At 40.9% G+C, this 20,803-nt stretch overlaps 1 protein-coding gene across 1 annotated transcript in view; it reads right to left on the bottom strand.

The window, feature by feature from the left end:
• The window catches only part of LOC135505579 (gamma-aminobutyric acid receptor subunit rho-1-like), a 30,099-nt gene extending 11,206 nt beyond the window's left edge, over nucleotides 1-18,893 (bottom strand). The window contains exons 1-3 of the mRNA XM_064924646.1: nucleotides 18,787-18,893; nucleotides 11,563-11,613; nucleotides 8,784-8,890 (exon numbers count right to left, since the gene is read on the bottom strand). Coding sequence (XP_064780718.1) covers nucleotides 8,784-8,890; nucleotides 11,563-11,613; nucleotides 18,787-18,893 — 265 coding nt within the window. The remainder of the gene's footprint in view (nucleotides 1-8,783; nucleotides 8,891-11,562; nucleotides 11,614-18,786) is intronic.
• Nucleotides 18,894-20,803: the final 1,910 nt, after the last annotated feature.

The raw sequence follows: 20,803 nt of genomic DNA, 5'->3' as shown, positions 1-20,803 counted from the left end.
CCTTGACGACAGCTTTGCACACTCTTGGCATTCTCTCAACCAGCTTCATGAGAGTTACTTTTCCAACAGTCTGGAAGGAGATCCCACATACTGTATGCTGAGCACTTGTTGGCTGCTTTTCCTTCACTCTGTGGTCCAACTCATCCCAAACCCCCTGAGTTGTGTTGAGATCGAGTGATTGTGGACGCCAGGTAATCTGATGCAGCACTCCATCACTCTCCTTGGTCAAATAGCCAGCAACAGCCTGGAGGTGTGTTTTGGGTCACTGTCCTGTTGAAAAACAAATGATAGTCCCACTAAGCGCAAACCTGATGGTATGGCGTATCGCTGCAGAATGCTGTGGTAGCCATGCTGGTTAAGTGTGCCTTGAATTCTAAATACATCACACAGTGTCACCAGCAAAGCACTGCCACACCATCATACCTCCTCCTCCATGCTTCATGGTGGGAACCACACATGCGGAGATCATCCGTTCACCTTCTCTGCATCTCACAAAGACAAGGAGGCTGGAACCAAACATCTCAAATTTGGACTCATCATAGCAAAGGACAGATTTCCACCAGTCTAATGTCCATTGCCCAAGCAACTCTCTTCTTATTATTGGTGTCCTTTAGTAATTGTTTCTTTGCAACAATTCGACCATGAAGGCTTGATTCACCCAGTCTCCTCTGAACAGTTGATGTTGAGATGTTTCTGTTACTTGAACTCTGTGAAACATTTATTTGGGCTGTAATCTGAGGTGCAGTTAAGTCTAATTAACTTATCCTCGGCAGCAGAGGTAACTCTGCATCTTCCTTTCCTGTGGCGGTCCTCACAAGAGCCAGTTTCATCATAGATGTTTTTTGCGACTGCACTTGAAGAAACTTTAAAAGTTCTTTACATGGATTGTTTTTGACATAATAGGGACTTGGTCTTTTACCAAATAGGGCTGTATACCACCCCAACCTTGTCACAACACAACTGATTGTCTCAAACGCATTAAGAAGGAAAGAAATTCCACAAATGAACTTGTAACAAGGCACACCTGTTAATTGAAATGCATTCCAGGTGACTACCTCATGAAGCTGGTTGAGAGAATGGCAAGAGGGTGCAAAGCTGTCATCAAGGCAAAGGGTGGCTAGTTTGAAGAATCTCAAATATATTTTTATTTGTTTATCACTTTTTTGGTTACTACATGATTCCATATGTGTTATTTCATAGTTTTTATGTCTTCACTATTATTCTACAATGTAGAAAATAGTAAAAATAAAGAGAAACCCTGGAATGAGTAGGTGTGTCCAAACTTTTGACTGGTACGTATAACCCAAATCAAATCAACGTTTATTAGTTGCGTACACAGTTTAGCATGTGTTATTGTGGTGCAGCAAAATGCTTATGTTGCTTGCTCCTAACAATGCACTCAAATGCCAAACAGATCAAATGTAAATATATATATTATTTTAAAGACATCAAGAACGGCAAGAAGAATCCAATTAACAACTCAAACAGCAGCGTAGCAGAATCAAAATGCAATCTATACAAATGTACACAAGCTAAACTAACAATGACATGTACAGTTGAAGTCGGAAGTTTACATACACTTAGGTTGTAGTCATTAAAACTAATTTTTCAAACACTCCACAAATTTCTTGTTAAAAAACTATAGTTTTGGCAAGTCGTTTAGGACATCTACTTTGTGCATGACACAAGTAATTTTTCTAACAATTGTTTACAAACAGATTATTTCAATTATAATTCACTGTATCACAATTCCAGTGGGTCAGAGGTTAACATACACTAAGTTGACTGCCTTTAAACAGCTTGGAAAATCAGTGCCAAAAACTCAGTGCCTCTTTGCTTGACATCATGGGAAAACCAAAAGAAATCAGCCAAGACCTCAGAAAAAAAACTGTAGACCTCCACAAGTCTGGTTCAACCTTAGAAACAATTTCCAATTGCCTGAAGGTACCACGTTCATCTGTACAAACAATAGTATGCAAGTATAAACACCATTGGACCACGTAGCCGTCATACCGCTCAGGAAGGAGACGCGTTCTGTCTCCTAGAGATGAACATACTTTGGTGCGTAATGTTGTGGGGGTGCTTTGCTGCAGGAGGGACTGGTGCACTTCACAAAATAGATGGTATCATGAGGGAGGAAAATTATGTGGAAAAATTAAAGAAACATCTCAAGACATCAGTCAGGAAGTTAAAGCTTGGTCGCAAATGGGTCTTCCAATATAGCCATAGCCAGGTCGATGAATACGGCTGCACAGTAATGTCTCTTAATGATGGTGGTTATGATATCGTTTAGTACCTTGAGCGTGGCTGAGGTGCACCCATGACCAGCTCTGAAACCAGATTGCATAGCGGAGAAGTTACGGTGGGATTCGAAATGGTCGGTAATCTGTTTGTTAACTTGGCTTTCGAAGACCTTAGAAAGGCAGGGTAGAATAGATATAGGTCTGTAGCAGTTTGGGTCTAGACGGTCTCCCCCTTTGAAGAGGGGGATGGCCGCTGCAGCTTTCCAATCTATGGGAATCTCAGACGATACGAAAGAGAGGTTGAACAGGCTAGTAATAGGGGTTGCAACAATTTCAGCAGATCATTTTAGAAAGAGAGGGTCCAGATTGTGTGTATATGTGTATGTGCATGTGTGATAGCTTGTGTGAGTGAGTGTGCATCACATGGTAGACAGCTAGTCTTGAGTGTTCAACAGTCTGATGGGCTGGTAATAGAAGCTGTTTTTTAGTCTCTCGGTCTTGGCTTTGATGCAACTGTACTGTCCTTCTGTCGGACAGTAGCAGAGTAAATGGTCTGTGGCTCGGGTGACTGAGTTATATGATGATCTTCTTGGCCTTCCTTTGAAACCCAGTGCTGTAGATGTCCTGAAAGGCCGGCAGTGTGCCCCCAGTGATGCGTTGGGCAGACCGCACCACCCCTTGGAGAGCCCTAGCGGTTTTGGACCTTCTTCACCACACTATCTGTCGATTTATTCAGAGCCTGCTCTCTCTGCTGTCTCCTGTAGTCCACGATCAGCTTCTGCGTTTTTTGTTGACGTTAAGGTAGAGGTTATTTTCCTTCCACCACTCCACCAGGGCTCTCACCTCCTCCTTGTAGACTGTCTTGTCATTGTTGTTAATCAGGCCTACCACTGTTGTGTCATCAGCAAACTTGATGATTGAGTTGGAGACCTGCGTGGCCATACATGTAGGAGGGGGCTGAGCATGCACTCCTGTGGGGCCCCCGTGTTGAGGATCAGCGCGGTTGAGGTTTTGTTGCCTACATTCACCACTCGCTTGTCAGGAAGTCCAGGACCCAGTTGCACAGGGAGGGGTTCAGACCCAGGGATCTGAGCTTAGTGATGAGCTTGGAGGGCACTATGGTATTGAAGGCTGAGCTGTAGTCGATAAACAGCATTCTTGCATATGTATTTCTCTTGTCCGGGTGGGATAGGGCAGTGTGTGATGGTGATTGTGTCGTCTGTTGGAGTTGTGTGAGAATCGAAGTTGGTCTGTGGTGTTGTGTAAGGTGGAGGTAATATGGTCTTTAACTAGCCTCTCAAAGCACTTCATGATGACAGAAGTGAGTGCTATGATAGTAATTTAATTCAGTTACATTCGATACAGGAACAATGGTGGATATCTTGAAGTAAGTGGGGACAACAGACTACGATATATGGAGCGATTGAATATGCCCATAAACACTTCAGTCAACTGGACTGCACATTCTCTGTGGACGTGACATGGGATGCCGTCTGGGCTGGCAGCCTTGCGAGGCTTAACACGCTTTAATTACTTACTCACGTCGGCCATGGAGAACGGCTCGATGTTGTTTTCCTCGAATCCCTTTATAATCTGTGATTGTCTGGAGTCCTTGCCACATATGTCTCCTGTCTGAACCATTGAATTGAGACTCCACTCTGTCCCTGTACTGTTGTTTTGCCTCTTTGATTGCCTTACAGAAGTTATAGCTGGTCTGTTTGTACACATCCACATCACCACATTTAACCAGTCACCTTGCCATGGTTAAATGTGGTGATTTGCGCTTTCAGTTTTGCATGAATGCTGCCATCTATCCACGTTTTTTGTAAAACAATCAAATAAATATAACTTTGCTTTAAGGGCCTACATACAATAAAACTAAAAATGTGGATGAGCCATTGTCTCTTAGTACAAAATGATGTGGCAATGTTATTGCATGTTCGGATGCAGATTCACACATTTTGATATATCAGATATATTGCATTTATATTGTTAATACATGACTGAGTCAATATACTGTCATATACTTCATATCACAAGGAGCAATAGCACATCAACTATTCACTGGCTTTAAACGCCACAGAGGAATACACTACATGTGTAATGTCCAGAGTTGGGGTGTAACTGATTACATGTCAAAGATACAACAAATCAGTTACATGTAATCTGCTTACAAAAAACTGTAACTGTAATTAGTTACGTTACCAGCTAAAATATTGTAAATCAGATTACAGAAACTTTTGAAAAACTATATGATTACTTCTTGAATTTCTTTTAGATTCTGAAAGGATGTTTGCGGGAAAAAATACATTATCACACCTTTTAGTTTTCTCAATGACATTCAATTCAGCATTGAGAAAAATGCTGCAATTTTAAGTTTATTCCACCTGAGCGAGTCTGACCACAAGTCAGAGACCACTATGATGACACACTAAATGCATTTGCTGGGTCATTTTTGTCTTCTTCTGGTGCCTTTTAAGAGGAAAGTAATCTAAAAGTAACTGAAATTAATCAGATTACATTACTGAGTTTGGGTAATCCAAAAGTTCAATTACAATTTTGGACAGTAATAACTGTAATGGATAACATTTAGAAAAGTAACCTTCCCAACCCTGGTAACGTTTACGTCTGTTACGATTCGTTGTCTGTATAGATTATTCTAGAATCTTAATTATTTTGAAACTTAAATTGCAGCCCAAGATATCCCCTTTTGGGATGGAAACATCCATATGTGGGCAATTCCATGATAACGGAATAACACTGAGACTCTGGTTTTTCATCTTAAAATGTATGTAAAATAAAATCCATTGATTTCAAAGTTTAACAAACCATACAACTCTATGCACAAGGACTACTTTTAACAAGAAACTTTTTTTATACCCAAATTACAAAATGACATTGGTTTCCTTACCATGTAAGCAGTTTATGGACATGGTATGACAGCAACCCATGATTTGGTTTTGTTTACCTGGCCACTGTTTCAAATGCTAACTAAGTCAATGGTATCTTTAGCATTTCCACACTTCATATCCAAATCCTCTATAAGCAACATCATTGAGTTAACAATACTTTTTTAAATACTTCAGGATGATTTGGACAAAAATGTTAATATAGGTACCATTGACTAGCATCGTATTTGTGCCACAAATGCAAAAAGGTTTGCATTTGAAACAGTGGACAACAAAACCAACGCGTGGATTACAGTCATACCTTGTCCATAGACTTGCCTGGCTACCCATACTCCTTGCTCTGGCCAAACACTATGCCATGCTCAGAGATGTTCATTTATTCTCCGTAATGAGTCTGGATCTGGGTACCTCCTCGACCCTTCACTGAATGTGAACACATTCCTTAAGATTGGTCGATTGGGCAGGTCCAGAAACTGATGGGTTGGACCAGATACAGAACACATGTGGGTAAAGCAGAGGTTTAAAAATGTTTCATTGACTTTGATACTCTGAGATGATCCAATCAATGATGACTTTGTTTTGTACAATGCCACTCTTCTCCACAAACGACTTCAATGATGGCAGTCTCAGACTAAAGTATGTAGCGAACGACAGAGCAGTGGAAGAATATGTCATTTTCTAATTTGGGTGGCATCCTATTTATTAATTTGGGTGAACTAGCCCTGTAACATTGAGGGGGGAACCCATCTAGTTGTCAGAACCTGGTAATATCAGGATGTAGGATGAGACATAAACCTAACAATTTCTCTGAACAGGGAAAAACAACATCACCAAATTCACTGGGAACACATTACATAGGATGAAGAAAGAATACTCTGACCCGCAGCTCCATACCACTTGTCAGACATAGGGAACTGATACTATATACTCGTTCGGTGGGATTGGCGTCAGGTGTGGAGGGTCTTTGGGAGGCTTTTGACCATTGCTTTGGATTCCTCATGTCTAACTCATTGTTAGAATTTTTTGGGGTCCAAATCGGATGTTAGGTACTATATTTATTGAATTTTATATGAATCCTATAAATGTAAATAGCCAATTTGGATGCAATCAATTAGCTTAACTTCTCAAAGATCAAATCAAACTTTATTTGTCACAACAAGTGTAGACCTTAAATGCTTACTTATATGCCCTTAACCAACAGTGCAGTTCAAGAGTTAAGAATTTTTTTACCAAAGTAAAAAAAAATATAAAAAGTAACAATAACATAACAATAACAAGACTATATACAGTTGGTACCGGTACCGAGTCAGTGTGCTGGGGTACAAGTTAGAGGTCATTTGTACATGTAGGTAGGGGGGAAGTGACTATGCATAGATAATAAACAGTGAGTAGCAGCAGTGTACAAAACAAATGGGGGGTACAATGTAATAGTCCGGTGGCCAATTGATTAATTGTTCAGCAGTCTTATGGCTTGGAGGTAGAAGCTGTTAAGGGGACTTTCGGTCCTAGACTTGGAGCTCCGGTACCACTTGCCGTGAGGTAGCAGAGAGAACAGTCTATGACTAGGGTGACTGGAGTCTCTGACAATTTGATGTGCTTTCCTCTGACACTGCCTATTATATAGGTCCTGGATTGCAGGAAGCTTGGCAAGTGATGTACTGGGCCGTACGCACTACCCTCTGTAGTGTCTTACGGTCAGATGCCGAGCAGTTGCCACATGAGTCCGTGATGCAACCGGTCAGGATTTTTTATTGTACCTTAATTTTACTAGGCAAGTCAGTTAAGAACAAATTCTTATTTTCAATGACGGCGGGTTAACTGCCTGTTCAGGGGCAGAACGGCAGATTTGTACCTTGTCAGTTCGGGGATTCGAACTTGCAACCTTTCGGTTACTAGTCCAATGCTCTAACCACTAGGCTACCCTGCCGCCCCAGGATGCTCTCGATGGTGCAGCTGTAGAACTTTTTGAGGATCTGAGGACCCATGCCAAATCTTTTCAGTCTCCTGAGAGGGAAAAGGTTTTGTCGTGCCCTCTTCACGACTGTCTTGGTGTGTTTGGACCACGATAGATCATTGGTGATGTGGACACCAAGGAACTTGAAACTCTTGACCGCTCCACTACAGCCCCGTTGATGTTAATGGGGGCCTGTTCGGCCCTCCTTTTCCTGCAGTCCATGATCAGCTCCTTTGTCTTGCTCACATTGAGGGAGAGGATGTTGTCCTGGCACCACACTGCCAGTTCTCTGACCTCCTCCCTATAGGCTGCCTCATCGTTGTTGGTGATCAGGCCTACCACTGTTGTGTCGTCAGCAAACTTAATGATGGCGTTGGAGTCGTGTTTGGCCACGTAGTTCTCGGTGAACAGGGAGTACAGGATGGGACTAAGTACACACCCCTGAGAGGTTCCAGTGTTGAGGATCAGCGTGGCAGACGTGTTGTTGCCTACCTTTACCACCTCGGGGCGGCCGTCAGGAAGTCCAGAATCCAGTTGCAGAGGGAGGTGTTTAGTCCCAGGTTCATTAGCTTAGTGATGAGCTTCATGGGCACTATGGTGTTGAATGCTGAGCTGTAGTCCATGAACAGCCTTCTCACATAGGTGTTTCTTTTGTCCAGGTGGGAAAGGGCAGCGTGGAGTGCGATTGAGATTGCGTCATCTGTGGATCTGTTGGGGCTGTATGCGAATTGGAGTTGGTCTAGGGAGGATGCTGTTGATGTGCGCCATGACCAGCCTTTCAAAGCAAGGAAGTGAAAGCAGGTTACCTTCGCTTCCTTGGGCACAGGGACTATGGTGGTCTGCTTGAAACATGTAGGTATTACAGACTCAGTCACGGAGAGGTTTAAAATGTCACTGAAGACACTTGCCAGTTGGTCCATGCATGCTTTGAGGCTTTGGGAATGTTGACCTGTTTAAAGGTCCTGCTCACATCGGCTACCGATATTTCAACAAAATAATGTTCTGTTTCTATCAACAGAAACCATTTCAGAACAATCTGAGTTGGTGGGTGTTGAAATCCTCTTTCTTGTGCTTTTTGAGATGGAATGACCCATACGTGTACTTCCGCTTCTAATGTATCTGCTTCCCATGGGGCCCTTGGGAAGGGCCCGTAAGTAAGCATTTCACTGTTAGTCTATACCTGTTGTTTACAAAGCATGTGACAAATAAAAATGGATTTGATGGATTTCCTGAGTTCCGAGAACAGGCCAAATCAAATTGAGTAATGACAGTTGGAATTTTTCAATGCATGACTTACACTTAACGATGAGTCATGATTAAGTAATTATTATACTTTTTAAAATTAAACCTTTATTTAGCTAGGCAAGTCAGTTAAGAACAAATTCTTATTTAAATTCTTATTTGACGTCCTACCCCGGCCAAACCCAGACGACACTGGACCAATTGTGCGCCACCCTAAGGGACTCCCAATCAAGGTTGGATATGATGCAGCCTGGTTTTGAACCAGGTACTGCAGTGACACCTCTTGCATTGAGATGCAGTGTCTTAGACCACTGCATCACTCGGGAGTCCAAAAATAAGAGTTGTCATCAGATATCAGTGAACTCTAGAATTTTACCAATAATGATCATTATAATTTGTACGTCACACAGTAAAGCACAGTTAAAAAAATCTCACCTCCAAAGCCAGGCCTCATTGTGAAGTCGTGGTCATTTATGCTTAAGAGCTGCTCTGACTTTGTCATGGTGGTTTTGGTCATATCTGGACTTCTTCTCAGTATAGGGCTGTGAGGAGTGGAGAGACATGATCAATAAAACAATCCATATTTAAAATTACACTTCTTGTCATTGTCTCTGAACCTCTATAGCATACTGACTAGTCCCAGATTTGTTTGTGCTCTTGCCAATTCCATTGCTGTCATTGTCAAACCAAACATGATTAGCATGACAATGAGTGACGAGAAGTTGGCATGAATGTACAAACAGACTGGTACTCAGCCTATATCAAGACCACTTATCCTATGGAATGGGGCCATACACAGACACACACAACACGTGTCTAGCCTCCCCCCATTGTCTTCAGAAGTTAAAGGGGCTTACCAGCTATAAGCTTATCAGGATGTCCATAGAATTCTGATCATATTCATGAGGATTAATTCATTAGGGTAGTCTTTTTTCATATAGATTTTGGAGCTATGCATCACAGGGCATATGAATTTGCCCTGACCCTGCAGATACTAAGGAAACGGCTAAATGGCCAGTTGATGAATCACCTTGTGGTGTTGGCCAGACATCTACTGTACATGATTTGTCCCTCAGAGAAATTAGTGATATGAAGCAGCAGGTTTCAAGGCTGACCATGCATGTTATTTTCAGTTTGGAAACCAAATGCCGGATGACTCTACACCCAAGAAAAAACAGAGGATCTCTCCCAACAAGTTGGACAGCATCATCTTGGACTGTCGGAGTGTGAGAGTAGGGACTCTTCGCAGGATGGTGTCCAAGCCTGTTAATGTAAGTACCCTGCTCCTGTACAGTCGTGGCCAAACGTTTTGAGAATGACACAAATATTAATTTCCACAGAGTTTGCTGCTTTAGTGTCTTTAGATATTTATGTCAGATGTTACTATGGAATACTGAAGTATAATTGATAATTGATAATATAATTGATAATATATTATTGATAATTATATGAAGTTGATGCAAAGAGTCAATATTTGCAGTGTTGACCCTTTTTCAAGACCTCTGCAATCTGCCCTGGCATGCTGTCAATTAACTTCTGGGCCACATCCTGACTGATGGCAGCCCATTCTTGCATAATCAATGCTTAGAGTTTGTTAGAATTTGTGGGTTTTTGTTTGTCCACCCGCCTCTTGAGGATTGACCACAAGTTCTCAATGGGATTAAGGTCTGGGGAGTTTCCTGGCCATGGACACAACATATCGATGTGTTGGTCCCCGAGCCACTTAGTTATCCCTTTTGCCTTATGCAAGGTGCTCCATCATGCTGGAAAAGGCATTGTTCGTCACCAAACTGTTCCTGGATGGTTGGGAGAAGTTGTTCTTGGAGGATGTGTTGGTACCATTCTTTATTCATGGCTGTGTTCTTAGGCAAAATTGTGAGTGATCCCACTCCATTGGCTGAGAAGCAATCCCACACATGAATGGTCTCAGGATGCTTTATTGTTGGCATGACACAGGACTGATGGTAGCGCTCACCTTGTCTTCTCCGGACAAGCTTTTTTACGGATGCCCCAAACAATCGGGAAGGGGATTCATCAGAGAAAATGACTTTACCACAGTCCTCAGCAGTCCAATCCCTGTACCTTTTGCAGAATATCAGTCTGTCCCTGATGTTTTTCCTGGAGAGAAGTGGCTTCTTTGCTGCCCTTCTTGACACCAGGCCATCCTCCAAAGGTCTTTGCCTCACTGTGCGTGAAGATGCACTCACAGCTGCCTGCTACCATTCCTGAGCAAGCTCTGTACTGGTGGTGCCCCGATCCCGCAGCTGAATCAACTTTAGGAGACGGTCCTGGCGCTTGCTGGAATTTCTTGGGCGCCCTCAAGCCTTCTTCACAACAATTGAACCGCTCTCCTTGAAGTTCTTGATGATCCGATAAATGGTTGATTTAGGTGCAATCTTACTGGCAGCAATATTCTTGCCTGTGAAGCCGTTTTTGTGCAAAGCAATGATGACGGCACGTGTTTCCTTGCAGGTAACCATGGCTGACAGAGGAAGAAAAATGATTCCAAGCACCACCCTCCTTCTGAAGGTTCCAGTCTGTTATTCAAACTCAATCAGCATGACAGAGTGATCTCCAGCCTTGTCCTCGTCAACACTCACACCTGTGTTAACGAGAGAATCACTGACATGATGTCAGCTGGTCCTTTTGTGGCAGGGCTGAAATGCAGTGGAAATGTTTTTGGGGGATTCAGTTCATTTGCATGGCAAAGAGGGACTTTGCAATGAATTTGCAATTCATCTGATCACTCTTCATAACATTCGGGAGTATATGCAAATTGCCTTCATACAAACTGAGGCAGCAGACTTTGTGAAAATTAATATTTGTGTCAATCTCAAAACTTTTGGCCACGACTGTAATATCCCTCAAAACACAGGGATGATGATTCACACGGGATAAGTATTATCAGAGGACCTGGGAGATTGCAGAGAAACAGTAGGTATTTAGTGCTAGGATAATAACCTTTCTGTCAAGTAAAAATGACTGGCATGACAAATTCAGACGGAACTAAAAAGACGGATGTGATGATTTGTGCTCGTGCACATAATTACATTACCTGAGGTTCCCCATGAAATCTAATCCCATCCAAATAGTTATTTACTTATTTAAAGCCCTAAGTAAATAATCCTGTGGTAATAGTTGCTTTGTTCCCCTAAATCAGATCCTCTCGACTATACTCTGTCTGTAACATTGTATTTAGATGAAGGATTCTTACCTGCTAACTTTTTGACGTCCTTGTACAGTCGATGGTACTTCTCGTTTGAATCTATAAGAAAAACAAAAAAAAATTGATGTAAAGGAGACTATATTCAACATCATAGACCATTCCAACAGCTCATCAGAAGAGTTTGTCAGAAGCCTCCTGTGCATCTTTAAAAAAATAACACAACAATCAATTTGCAACAGCATTCGTCCACTTGTTGGTAGTATTGTAGAACAGAGTATTGCTTAAAGCATTGCTTGAAAGTGGGAAGTACAGTATGATAGGGCCCTGGTCAAAAGTAGTGTACTATATGAGTGATTCTACAAAAAGTGGTGCAAATTTGGGGTTGGTTATTCTAATTTTTGAAGCGCACATCTCTTCCAATTTACAGTATGTCAGACAGATCTACTCCTCACACACTTTGTTTGTATTGCATATTTGAAAATAGTGTCCTAAATTGCTTGTTAGGCACTAAATTTGTCACTACTGGAATGTAGTGAAAAAGTTGCAGTAAAGGGAGAACCATGCACAGTAGTGATCAGATTCACTTTATAAATTGTATTTGTATACAACATTTACTAAATAGTTCAAACATGATTTTTAACTGGATTTTCAAAACCTTGACTTTCTCTCAGCACCACTCATTGGGAGGGAGACAAGAGCAGACCCAGAAGTTCTGACACACATTTGAGCACCCCAGGACGGTCCATTTACTTTGTGCTGTTATAATTTATGCTAATGTGATTCCATTGGGGCAGTTCCCCCCTCATAGTAAATAGCTGGCAAAACAATCCAAGCAATGTTCGCACGGCCTATGCGCCCACGGAGGCGGAGCTGCTGCTGCTGGCAGTCACTGAGGTTGCAAAGCAGTAAGTACCTGAACAGCTTGTTTTTAACTAAATATTTTTGAAACAGGATAATGTACATATTTACCACACTTTTATGATAATTTAAAACATAATCCATTTATCTTATTATTATTTTTTTAACTTGAGTAAAGTTATGTAATACAGTAATAGTACAGTACAGTAGAGTACAGTAGAGTAGGGTACAGTACAATGCAAAAAAGTACAGGACAGTGCATTATAGACATCTATTTTTGGTCCACAAATGTCAACGTTTGGGCTCTTTATATTTCTATGTTGTCACAATTGTTTCAGTTGTAACCATTTCGGTTTGGACAATTTAGACTTATTTATTTTTTTACCCCCTTTTTCTCCCCAATTTCATGGTATCCAATTGGTAGTTACAGTCCTGTCCCATTGCTGCAACTGCCGCGTCAGAGGAAGCAATGTACACCTGGCGACCGTGTCAGTGTGCATTGCGCCCGGCCTGCCACAGGAGTTGCAAGTGGGCAATGAGACAGGAACATCCCTGCCGGCCAAAACCTCCCCTAGCCCGGACAACGCTGGGCCAATTGTGTGCCGCCCCATGGGTGTATTTAAAGATCTGCACCTTTTTTTCAATTTTCGCCTAAAATTACATACCCAAATCTAACTGCCTGTAGCTCAGGCCCTGAAGCAAGGATATGCATATTCCTGGTACCATTTGAAAGGAAACACTTTGAAGTTTGTGGAAATGTGAAAGGAATGTAGGAGAATAACACAATAGATCTGGTAAAAGATAATACAAAGAAAAAAACAACCGTTCCTTTGTATTTTTTTGTACCATCATATTTGAAATACAAGAGAAAGGCCGTAATGTATTATTCCAGCCCAGGTGCAATGTGGATTTTGACCACTAGATGGCATCAGTGTATGTGCAAAGTTTTAGACTGATCCAATGAACCATTGCATTTATGTTCAAACTTTTGTATCAAGACTGCCCAAATATGCCTAATTTGTTTATTAATAACTTTTCATGTTCAAAATTGTGCACTCTCCTCAAACAATAGCATGGTATTCTTTCACTGTAATAGCTACTGTAAATTGAACAGTGCAGTTAGATTAACAAGAATTTAAGCTTTCTGCCAATATCAGATAAGTCTATGTCCTGTGAAATGTTCTTGTTATTTACAACCTCATGCTAATTGCATTAGCCTATGCTAGCTCAACCGCCCCGTGGAAGGGACACTGATCCCGAAGAAGTTCATGAATCCCTATAGCTAGCATTTTGCTCGCGAGCTTTAATTTGGACAGATCCCAGCCAAACCATATATTTTTTACATTGAAGTAATTTAGAAAACACTCTTATCCAGAGTGAGTGCATACATTTTCATACTTTTTCTTACTGGTCCCCCGTGGTGTTCAGTAGTGACACTTCTTAAAAATACATGAAGATGTTTGAAGACAGACTACTCACTATGTAGCCATGCTGGAGAGGGGTGCAATCCCATCACCAGGTGATATTTGTAGGGCGGTGGCTAAGGCACATTCATTCTGCAATGCGGCTTAATGCACATTCATTCTGCAGTCTTTTTAGGTGTTTTGGTAGTGACATCCAAGGTGGGACAGCATTTTTTGAGAAGATGTTTAAAAATAAACAAAACTTCAAAATATATCAGTATCTTTCTATGTAATAATAGAACTCAAGATGTTTGATTCAAATAATAATGTTACAAAAATGACAAATTATTTATTTTCAAACATGATGTTTAGGAGTCAGAAAGTGGGACAGCCACCTCTCAATAGAAACATGTATATAAATACAGCTGAAAACTCTTGTGCTCATTAAAGAAGCAATTTAACTGGCATTCTTTAGACTTGTTGAGTATCTGGAGCATCAGCATTTGTGGGTTTGATTGCAGGCTCAACATAGCCAGAAACAAATTCCTTTCTTCTGAACCTCGTCAGTCTATTCTTGTTCTGAGAAATGAAGGCTATTCCATGCGAGAAATTGCCAAGAAACTAAAGATCTCATAAAACGCTGTGTACTACTCCCTTCACAGAACAGCGCAAAATGTCTCTAACCAGAATAGAAAGAGCAGTGGGAGGCCACGGTGCACAACTGAGCAAGAGGACAAGTATATTAGAATGTCTAGTTTGAGAAACAGACGCCTCACAAGTCCTCAACTGGCAGCTTCATTAAATAGTACCCACAAAACACCAGTCTCTGAGATATGGCTTTTTCTTTTCAACTCTGCCTAGAAGGCCAGCATCCTGGAGTCGCCTCTTCACTGTTGAGACTGGTGTTTTGCGGGTACTATTTACTAAAGCTGCCAGTTGAGGACTTGAGGCGTCTGTTTACAAACTAGACACTAATGTACTTGTCCTCTTGCCCAGTTGTGCAGTGTTAGTTTAGTCCAGGCAGCTGCTAGGACTACTCAGCACCATTTATGAGTCTGCAGATTAAATGCTCTATCTGTGCAGGTTAAAAGCACTTTAGGAGAATATTCACCAGGCTATTAGAGCAGTCACTGCTTTAGCAGGGAGGGATTCACTGATGTAATCTTTTTTTCTATAAATATATCTTAATCTGGGAATTATGATATGATTCTCTCATGACATACAAGTTTCATAAAAAATGTTTTTTATTATGTAATTTGTTTCAGAATGACAGTAAGCAAATTCAGTTTGCAGATGATTTTTGAATGGCTTTAGAATGCATCAAGTCAAAGCTTGACTGTTTTTGTCCATTTATGATTTGCAATGAATATCCAATTTAAGACAACCTTATTTGTAGAGTCCCTTCAACAACATAGTTTGATATCAGTATAGAGTAACAAAAGCCCTTTATGCCTATATACACACTCAAAATGATAAACATACCAAGCAGAATTATCTTGGCAACTATAACAAAACATCTGTCAGACTATAAACACAAATCTAAAGCGGTGTTAAAAATCAAATCAGCGTTTATTAGTCACGTACATAGATTTGCAGATGTTATCGCAGATGTGGCGAAATGCTTGTGCTTCTAACCTCAACAGTGCAGTAACACCTAGGAAAAGGCATTACTCTGAAAGAACTCTGATGGCAAGCAGAGAGAATTATGGGTGACCTAAAAATCTAAAGATGTGCAACTTCTTTTCCTATTTGGCTGAAAATGGTCAAATCATGCTTCAAACATCGTGCATCTTGAGTGGAAATCGTGCTTTTCAAATCCACTGGAATCGTCACACACATATACAGTTTGAGTAAATCAATGACATATTCTTCTCACAAGGTCAGATATGATTAATGTTGGGACTATGATCCTCTCTAGGTATTTTAAAGTAAAGGAAGAAGGTGTACACTGGGTGTCACAAAGAGAAATTCTGAGAAAAAGCAACTTAATCTCAATACTCTCAGCAAATGCCCCTGGGCATTACAGAATCGATGATTCAATTGTTATAGGCAGGCACTGACTGAATTGGTAATGCTATGGTCTTCAATGATGATCAGAGTTCCCATGCCCTTCTATTGTCATACGGGATTGGCCCATCAGCAGAAGGGTGATGTAAGCACATCCATTTGTGGTTTAACACAGAGTTTCCCGAACTCGGGCCGTTCTGTGCCATATGTCAACCGTTAAACCAGGGTTTCTCAAACTCGGCCCTGGGGCCCTCCCTGGATGCACGTTTTGTTTTTCAGCCTAGCATTACAAATCTGATTCAAATAATCAAAGCTTGATGATGAGTTGGTTATTTCAATCAATGCAATATCTGGGAACTAAAATAAACACATCCAATCCGAGGTCTAAATGAGTACAACATTTATCCCCCCCCAGCCCCCTCACAACAAACACACTAAAAACAGGCTAATGATTATGCAAAAGGCCCAAAATTTGATGTTTTTGCTCTCAGCATTAGACAACATAAAACAGTGAGAAACGCAGCTATACAGAAATTTGGTGAAAGGACAGCATTAAGAAATGTAGTTTGGTTTTATAACTAAACTAAGGTTCAAGGATCAAAGCAATTGGAGCTTTCAGGGATACAGGAGATCATCACTACTTTAAACATAGTGGTTATAGAGATTACAGTGTACTATGGGCCCTCATTTGTGCAATGTAATTTGTGCAATACAGTGCAAGACACACAGATAATGCCTGTTTGAATACATTGGGTCAATATGACCCAATGATTCATGTATTTTGTTGCAGCTTGAGAGGTGGACTTAGATGTGTTGCGATGTGATTGGCCTGGACAAGCACTGGTAAAAAGCCATGGCGATGGCTAAATGTGCTGCGACCAATATCAGTTTCTGGACCTCGAGGTCACTGATGTAATCAGAACACCTGCTCTCTCAATATTCCTGGGGAACTAAGTTCAAGTATGTGCCCCCCATTGATGTGAAGTAGGGGTTCAGAGCATGGCGAAGAGGCACTGTAGGAATAAGCTTATTCTGTTTAGTCAGGTTGAAGCTGCGGCAAGCACTGCTATTCTACAAGAGTGTATAGACTATGACATACTGTATGCAGCACAAATGGAGCTAATTCCCAATCTATAAAATCAACCAATCTAGACGGTGACATCATTGATGTATTAAAAATCACTTTTAATTACACTGGGATTTTGCTCTTTTGCTTTCCAATCAAATAACCTCCAGGCAGCAAAGCCACAACAATTACAATAAACAAAATAGCACAGATTACGTAATCTGAGTAAGTGATTCTTCTAACCACGAACTGTCACCTTGTCACCAACAATCCCCTCTATACTGTATCAAGCATTAGCATTCCATCCAAGCCACATAAACAATACAGACTGGCACATAAAATACATAGGATAATACAGAATTATTAAATAATTACATTTTTATAAATATTCCCTTCAAAAATGATAACATCTGGTAATTCAGGTATTTTTTCATCTAGTTATGTAGATCTATGGTTATATAGAGTAGTCCTTGGATGAGTTACAGAAAAAAGTGTTTGGGTGAAAATATCATTTTTTTAAAGTTAAATGTTCTGTTACCTAAATAACGTTGGTGACTAATCTTATACTCATAACTGTGGCCAAAGCATAAATTGGAGAAAAACCCCCACCTCAAACTTGTATCTCAAACATAAAAAATGCCTGCTATTTCCACATAGAGAATGATGTCATCCTGCCTCAATGGCTGAGCTGGCCAATCAGCGGTCTACTCAGATGAATATTTTAAAAAACTTCTAATGGCCAGGGGCTGCGTTTCTACTAAGCTAACCTACGTAATTGGGGCGGCAGGTAGCCTAGTGCTTAGAGCATTGGGTCAGTAACCGAAAGGTTGCTGGATTGAATCCCGAGCTGACAAGGTAAAATATTATACCGTTCTGCCCCTGAACAAGGCAGGTAACCGGTAGGCTGTCATTCATTGTAAATAAGAATTTGTTCTTAACTGACTTGCCTAGTAAAATATATATATATATTTTTTTTAAGATGGTCACACCAAGGATCATTAAGCTATTTGATTTAGAATTGTAGGACCCCTGTAAAGAAAACATATATAAAATATATTTGATGAAACATTGAATTTGGCCCTTCTGCTTTTAGACCAGGATTTTTATTCATTTTCTACCCATATTTAATCCCTAAAGTACTTCCATATATACTTCCATTAATGTTTTTAACTGGTACTGGGCTACCTTCAGACAAGTTTTGTGAGGCTTGTGGGCCTAGAGCAAAACAACCCACATGAATGTGTTCATGGGAGTCTCATCTTCCCATAGAGGGGTCATTAGTTTGTAGCCCAAACAGTTCGTATGCTCCTCGACGTTGTCGTCAACAAGGCCGACATTTGCGGATGAGGTGGATTGAGATGCATCCCGTGCAAAAAAACATTCATTTTGATGCTGACTTTTGTTTTATGATAATTCGATTTCGAGGGGGGAAATGGCCATCTACTCCAGGGGGTTCAATGACCGGTATATGCCCACACCAGTCTGTTGTTGGGTTATGCTGAAACTATTCAAAACACAGAAAAAGCAGCTTTTGAACGTACTTAATTATAACAAAGGTATTACACTAGTGTATTTAATTATAGGTCACATTTAATAGAAATCTGTAAACACTGGACAGTTACCTTAAATCAAATATAAAGGGCATGCTGTTCCAACAGTGCAGCGCAAGTGATTGTCATCTTGAGCGTCACTGATAGCACATAAATTAATTACAGTCCTCCCGCGCTTTTAATCGATTGTCGTTCAGCCTATACCCGCCAATAATAGGCCTACCCACAGCACAGGTTGACGCAGTTAAAACTTTCACAAGAAGCAAGAGCATGTTTCTCCGAATTCATTAGCTTATAGATCCTAGGCATCTCAATGCACATCTTGACATGTTGATAATTTCACTCACATCTTCACTCAATCATTTAAAGCCTAAGTATTGTAGGCTACCTGATTTGGCTGGAGATCTGGCGCACGTGTCCCCTCGGACCAATTGACCTCACAGAAGCACCGGCCATCCAGACAAGTAGCAGCAGAAGTAGGACATCCGTGGACATAATTTCCACACTGACAGCGTTCTGGATCCAGTTGTCCAAAAGTCCAGTTTCAGAATATAAAGGCTACAGTGAAAACGTTTTACGTGCCCCGGGCATGATCCTTGGTAGGCTACCGTTCGCGCCAAATCAATGTGAAATACTCCAGACACATATACACACTGAAACATGCCACTGTATTTGATCTCACTGTCGGAAAGCAATTTCGTCTAAACCTATAAATCCTTCCACGTCAGATGGCTCGGATTTTCTCCCTATCAGTATATGTGAGCATATAGCCTACGCGCTGTTTTCCGTCTGTCAAGAGCGGATTCCGTTTGCCAGGTTAAAAGGTGAGTGCAGTTCTCAGAAATGAGAGATTCCCGTCCCTACACCCTAGCCTAAAGATAGTTACGTATTTGAGCACATGATATGATATTGTTAGGCTATAGGGCAGGAATTATTGAAAATGATCATGTGGGCTGGACTGCCTCAGAACACGTGGCTAATGAACATACACTCTACCAAAAGTATTGAAATACACTTTTTCATAAAGTAAATCCTATAACAATCTATATGTTTAAACAATGGCTATTCACTATTCATTGTCTTCACAACAATGTCCACTCATTGTTTTCATAATACCATATTGACCGCAGCCTCTAGTCAAATAACATTACTGAGTTGTAATGTAGACGCTAAAACATTGCAATTACTACATTTTGTAATCTATGGGTAGGCTACATTAGCAGCCCACATCGGATATAGTTTTCACAAGGCTAAACAGAGCTGTATGCTGCTGCATGAAACACCAGCACAAACATCACTGTCACCACAATCATTCCTGATGCTTTTTAAGTCAATCTAAAATCTATTTCCAGTAGTTAGAGGAGCACAATGTCATGGCTCTGTTGACTTCAATAGACGACAGGAGAAGAGAAAGTTATTGTCCATCTCACAAAGGAAATGTGTATTTTGGTCTCCCAATCCCCCTAGAAACAAACACAAGACACATTTTGGGAGAAGGACAGGGTCAGTCACATTACAGCACCTCATGAGCAGTTTAGGGTTTATGTGCCTTGCTCAAGGTCACAATGTTAGTAGATGGTATACATGATCTGAAACCAGCAGCCTTCCGGTTGTTTGTTCAGTTCCCACTTTTCATTGCCCAGCTCGGGACTTGACCCAGCAACCTTCCAGCTTCTAGATTGCCTCTGGACAACGTTCCTGTTTATTCTTGATATAAGACCAACTTAGATGTTTTGTAAGACCTGACAACACTAGCGATGGCTTGACAAATCAGGTAGTACATTTCTTAATGCCTACCATTGAGATGTTTATAGCCTACTATTTTTTTCCCTATTGTTCCTATGCTCATTCTATCATTTGAGCTCATTTTAGTAGCGTGTTCTGAGTAATCTGTTGGCCTGTGTGTCTGTGGGGGCCATTGGGCTTGGCTGGCTTTGTGTTGTTGTCAGTTGTGCTTCTACTCCAGGCTAGGAGATTTACCCTCAACTGCTTCCCACGAGGGCTAGCCTTTCGTGATTGTATTCTCGCCTGCGAACACCCGATTATTAATGATATTTTATGTTTAGGTGAAGGACATAGAAGAATACATTAAATGTGTGACAAATGATAACAATGAAGGTCCCTGTGAGCGACAGCTGGTTAGTCAAGCAGCAATCATAGTGTTTGTGTGCAATGTAACTGTGTTGTAATTCTCTTTACTGATGTATACTTTTCCCTTCTTGGTGATAAACTGATCAAACATTAATGCTGATAAGCTTAAAAAAGACCCTTCAACAATTTCATGTCTCCTTCAGACATGAGACGAAAACTTCCTGAAGAGTTTATTTCCAAAATGCTATATCCACACATTTTTCACATTTGTGTTAATTCACTAGAAATTATTGCATGTAACATTGCTGTTCTCA

The sequence above is a fragment of the Oncorhynchus masou genome, chromosome 19 (assembly GCF_036934945.1).
Source record: "Oncorhynchus masou masou isolate Uvic2021 chromosome 19, UVic_Omas_1.1, whole genome shotgun sequence".
In the NCBI taxonomy this organism is placed as follows: domain Eukaryota; kingdom Metazoa; phylum Chordata; class Actinopteri; order Salmoniformes; family Salmonidae; genus Oncorhynchus; species Oncorhynchus masou.
The sequence above is the reverse complement of the archived record's forward strand: the minus strand, read 5'-3'. Positions and strand labels throughout refer to the sequence as shown.